The sequence below is a fragment of the Sesamum indicum genome, unplaced genomic scaffold (assembly GCF_000512975.1).
Source record: "Sesamum indicum cultivar Zhongzhi No. 13 unplaced genomic scaffold, S_indicum_v1.0 scaffold00172, whole genome shotgun sequence".
Classification (NCBI taxonomy): Eukaryota; Viridiplantae; Streptophyta; class Magnoliopsida; order Lamiales; family Pedaliaceae; genus Sesamum; species Sesamum indicum.
In genome coordinates, this window is record NW_011628073.1 from 2,123 (window position 1) to 6,260 (window position 4,138).

The 4,138-nt window shown below is 43.4% G+C and overlaps 1 protein-coding gene across 1 annotated transcript; it reads right to left on the bottom strand.

The window, feature by feature from the left end:
- Positions 1-707: 707 nt before the first annotated feature.
- Positions 708-2,906, bottom strand: LOC105179570 (the record flags this gene model as incomplete). The annotated part of the gene is made up of 4 exons (XM_011103212.1): positions 2,579-2,906; positions 1,583-1,932; positions 1,250-1,402; positions 708-1,100 (listed from the first exon to the last, which is right to left on the bottom strand). Coding segments are annotated over exons 1-4 (1,224 nt in total), but the record flags the coding sequence as incomplete, so codon positions are not given.
- Between the last annotated feature and the right edge of the window lie 1,232 nt (positions 2,907-4,138).

A 4,138-nucleotide genomic window follows, 5' to 3' on the forward strand; every position in this document is an offset into this window, starting at 1 on the left:
TCTACTTTCTGTCCAGGTGGATCAAAAAGCCTGTAAAGAGCGTGAGCTGTAGGAAGCCCATGATTGAACCTCCAAATAATGCGGTCCTCCCCTCCATGGATAGTGGGTAGTACATGTGTGATTTTCAAACACTCAAAATCTGTGATAGAGGGCCAATGCCACTCTCCTCCACTAATCACCATACTGAGTTTAGTTGACTCCTCCAATCCAAGTAACCTCGGTCCACGTGGGAATCTGTCACTAAGGGGTCCCAGATGATGCCATGGGTCCTGCCACAAGTAGAATCTCCTCACATCTCCTATTTGATGATCCACCATAGATCGGAGGAAGATTCGTAAATGGAGGATTTTCCGCCATACCCATGATCCTCCATGCTCTCTAATCGTCCAGATGGAAGTATCTCGTAAACGACCCTGGTAGAGCCATTCAACCCATATCGAGGTCCTATCGCACCTGATGATATGATATAGTTTCTTAGCCATTAATGCACGATTCTAGATAGTAATATCCTTGAATCCTAGGCCTCCCTCCTCCTTCGGCCGACACAGGTCTTTCCATGCAACCTTAGCATAACCACTGGTTGATGTCCCTTTCCACAAGAAAATTTACAGCCTCTTCTCAATTTCGTCTGTAACTTTCTTTAGCAGTATGAACGCCGATGCCCAATATAAACTCAACGACATGAGTACAGATTTAATAATTTGTACCCTGCCAGCATAAGACAGTGCAATACCCTCCCAACCAGCAATACGTTTATCAATTTTCACCAATAATGGACGACAATCAGCAATTGTTAAGCTAGATGATAAGAAAGGTAGCCCCAAATACCTTATCGGTAAGACATCCTCCTGAAACCCGAGTGTTGTCAGCATCTCCTTGCGCAATCCTTGGGCTGAACGTGAGATAGTAAGATGGCTTTTCTGCACGTTCAGCCTGAGCCCCGACCATATAGCAAATCGATCCAATCTTGTGTTAATGACTCTAATAGAGTCCATATCAGCATGACAGAATAACAACAAGTCATCAGCAAAGCCCAACTGAAAAACCCTGGATGTATCACATTTCCAGTGGAAGGAAAATAATTCATCCTGATTAATCAACTGTAGTATACCCAAGTATAGTACTTCCATTACAAGCACAAACAAGTATGGCGAAAGAGGATCTCCTTGTCGAAGCCTTTTGGCCCCTTAAAGAAACCATGAGGTTTCCCATTCGGCCCAACAGAAAATGAAGTTGTAGTAACACACACCTCAATCCACTTCACGAAATTAGAGGGGAACCCAAATAACTTCATCACCGCGATCATAAAGTCCCACTCCGCTGTGTCGTATGCCTTCCGAATGTCCACTTTTAAGGCACATCGGGGTGGTAGACGGGCCTGGTTGTAGCCTGTAAATAGCTCCTACGCCAACATAATATTGTCTCCAATGCTTCGACTGGGCACAAATCCCACTTGGCACGGACTAATTAGTTTGTCCAATATCACACTCAACTGTTGGACAATGAATTTGGCGATAATCTTATATAACACATTATAGTAAGATATAGGACGAAAATCACCAACGGACATAGGAGAGTGTACCTTGGGTATAAGCGCCAGAAGTGTAGTATTTATCTGCTTCAGAATTTGTCCCGTAGTAAAGAAATCCAGCACTGCCGACGTCACTTCCTGCCCTACTATAGGCCATTCAGCTTTGAAAAAGCCCGATGAATACCCGTCCAGCCCCGGTGCCTTATCCTCAGCAATGTCAAAAACTGCCTGCTTGACATCTGCTGGTGTGAATGGCAAGAGTAAAGAGCTAACGTCCTCTTCATTCAATAGATGTCTCACCCATGGTCGAAGGAACCGCAGATCTATCACGTCTCTCCTTCTTTCCCCACCAAGCAGGTTTTGGTAGTACATGACAAACTCATCGACTACCGCTTGTGGTTCTGTATGAGTGGCTCCATGATCATCATTGATTTGTAAGATTCTCCTCGCCGATCTCCATTGAGCAATCTTACGAAAGAATACTTGGGAGCACTGGTCACCCCCCTTCATCCACTGCATTTTTGCTCGCTATTGGAGCATACTTTGTTCAAGTTTGGCTGCTTTGGTTAGTATGAATCGACAACAATGTTCTAGCTGCAAGAATAATTCATCCTGTCTGTTAGAACTGACAAGTAGTTGCGCCATCTCAAGAAACCCTTTAGCCAGCTGGACATTATGTGATAAGTCTCCCTTATTCCTCCTCTCCTGTCTAAACACTGATTTAAGTGCTTTGAGTTTTCTTGTTACCGCATACATAGGCACCCCAATAATGTTATGTTGCCAAACCTGCTGCACACTGGGAATAAACGCTGGTGATAAAGTGAGGTAATTACGAATCGAAACATACCTCCATATTGTTGTTGACTATCCCCGTATAGATCAACGGTGAGTGATCTGAAGTACGTGGGGTGAGGCTAGTGTAAAAAGATGTTGGAATCCATCTATCATTAATCATCATTCGATCTAACCTTTTCCAAAAATTTCGTGGACTTGCACTGCAGTTATGAAACATATACCATTCTCCCTGCATGGGTAATGGTAGTAAACCTGCATTCTGAATGCAGTCATTAAACTCTTCCATTGCCATTCGAATGTCTCCCGATGCTCCACATATTTCACTAAGATCTCGTACCACATTGAAATCCCCTCCAATAAGCCACGGGATATCAACAGTCTGCATGGCAATAGTCTTTAGGGAACCCCATAACTCCCTCCTGTCTACCACCTCCGTAGGTCCATAAATCACAATAATGGCAATTGACTCACGTAGTGACCGTATATAAACAAGGCAATGGATGAATTGCGTACCACATTCAACAATATCAACATCAATAAAGTTATCATCCCACGCAATCCAAAGTCGATTACCAACCATTCCATAATCCACAAACCATTTCGAATTGGGTAATAAGAAAGATTGAATAGCAGCTACATTATTAATACAAACACGAGTTTCAAGAAGACCAAGGAATTGTAACCTGAACTCAGCAATGATATCCGTCACTGCTAGCTGATGGTCTCTTTTGTTCAGGCCATGAACATTCCATATTACTGCATTCAACATGGGTCACCAAGAATGGGGCTGCTTTGATTAGGACCCCGTGACATCTCATCTGCATCATCAAGTAAGTGTAGAGCATCAAACGTATTGTATACGACAATTTCCTTACCCTTACCCTTTCGACTCGGCCTTTCGCCACCAACACGAGGAGGTTTACGGCCATCTCTCTGCTTATCCATCTCTCGTTCTGGTGGTATTGTCTCCTGGTCAGGCACTGGTGGCGGCCTCATAACTCCTGGTTTAGGAACGTAAACAGTCACTGGTGGTATAATTGGTTTGGATGGTTTATTGAGTGCACAGTCCTTAACCGAGTGCCCTAATGTCATACAATTTGTACATTTGGGAGGTATCCACTCATATTCCACGTCAATTTTGCACAGTGTCTCTCCCCCTTCCTCGTCTGGCGTCATAATGATAATAGGTTTAGGTAATTTTGAGCTCACATCCAACATCACACATACACGAGCGAAGTCCAATCTCGTGCATGCCTTTGTAATCTCATCTGGATACATGGGGTTTGCCAATACCGCTGGCCACTATACTGAGGCCCTACTCAATCCATAATTCTACTGGTAAGTGTCTTAATTTTATCCAAACAGGGACCTGTGTATGTTTTAATTTCCTCATCACCATCCCTGGCTCCCATTTCTGCATCACAATTGGTTGTCCTTGAAACAACCACGGTCCTCCTTCAATTGCTTCTTCCATATATGCAACAGTTTTGAACTGGAAGAAGAAAAAACCATTCGTTGTAGCCTTTACCTCCTGCGATCCTGGCCAAATGGAGTTGGCAAAGTCTTTAACATGATAAAAATACGGGCGTTTCCCAAGAAAATAACCAACCGCTGTGGTTTTCCATTTTGTAGATCCATTGCGAATAGTTTCCATGATAGGTCTCACCACCACTTCACCATTTTGTATTATTGGAGGTATGCATGAAATTGTCTTCCGAGATGAATTATTGAAAGCATCAGCAATTTTGTCATCAATGCTCATATTGGAGTGTGTATTCAACGGAATATTACTCACAAACAAACTCGTGGGAA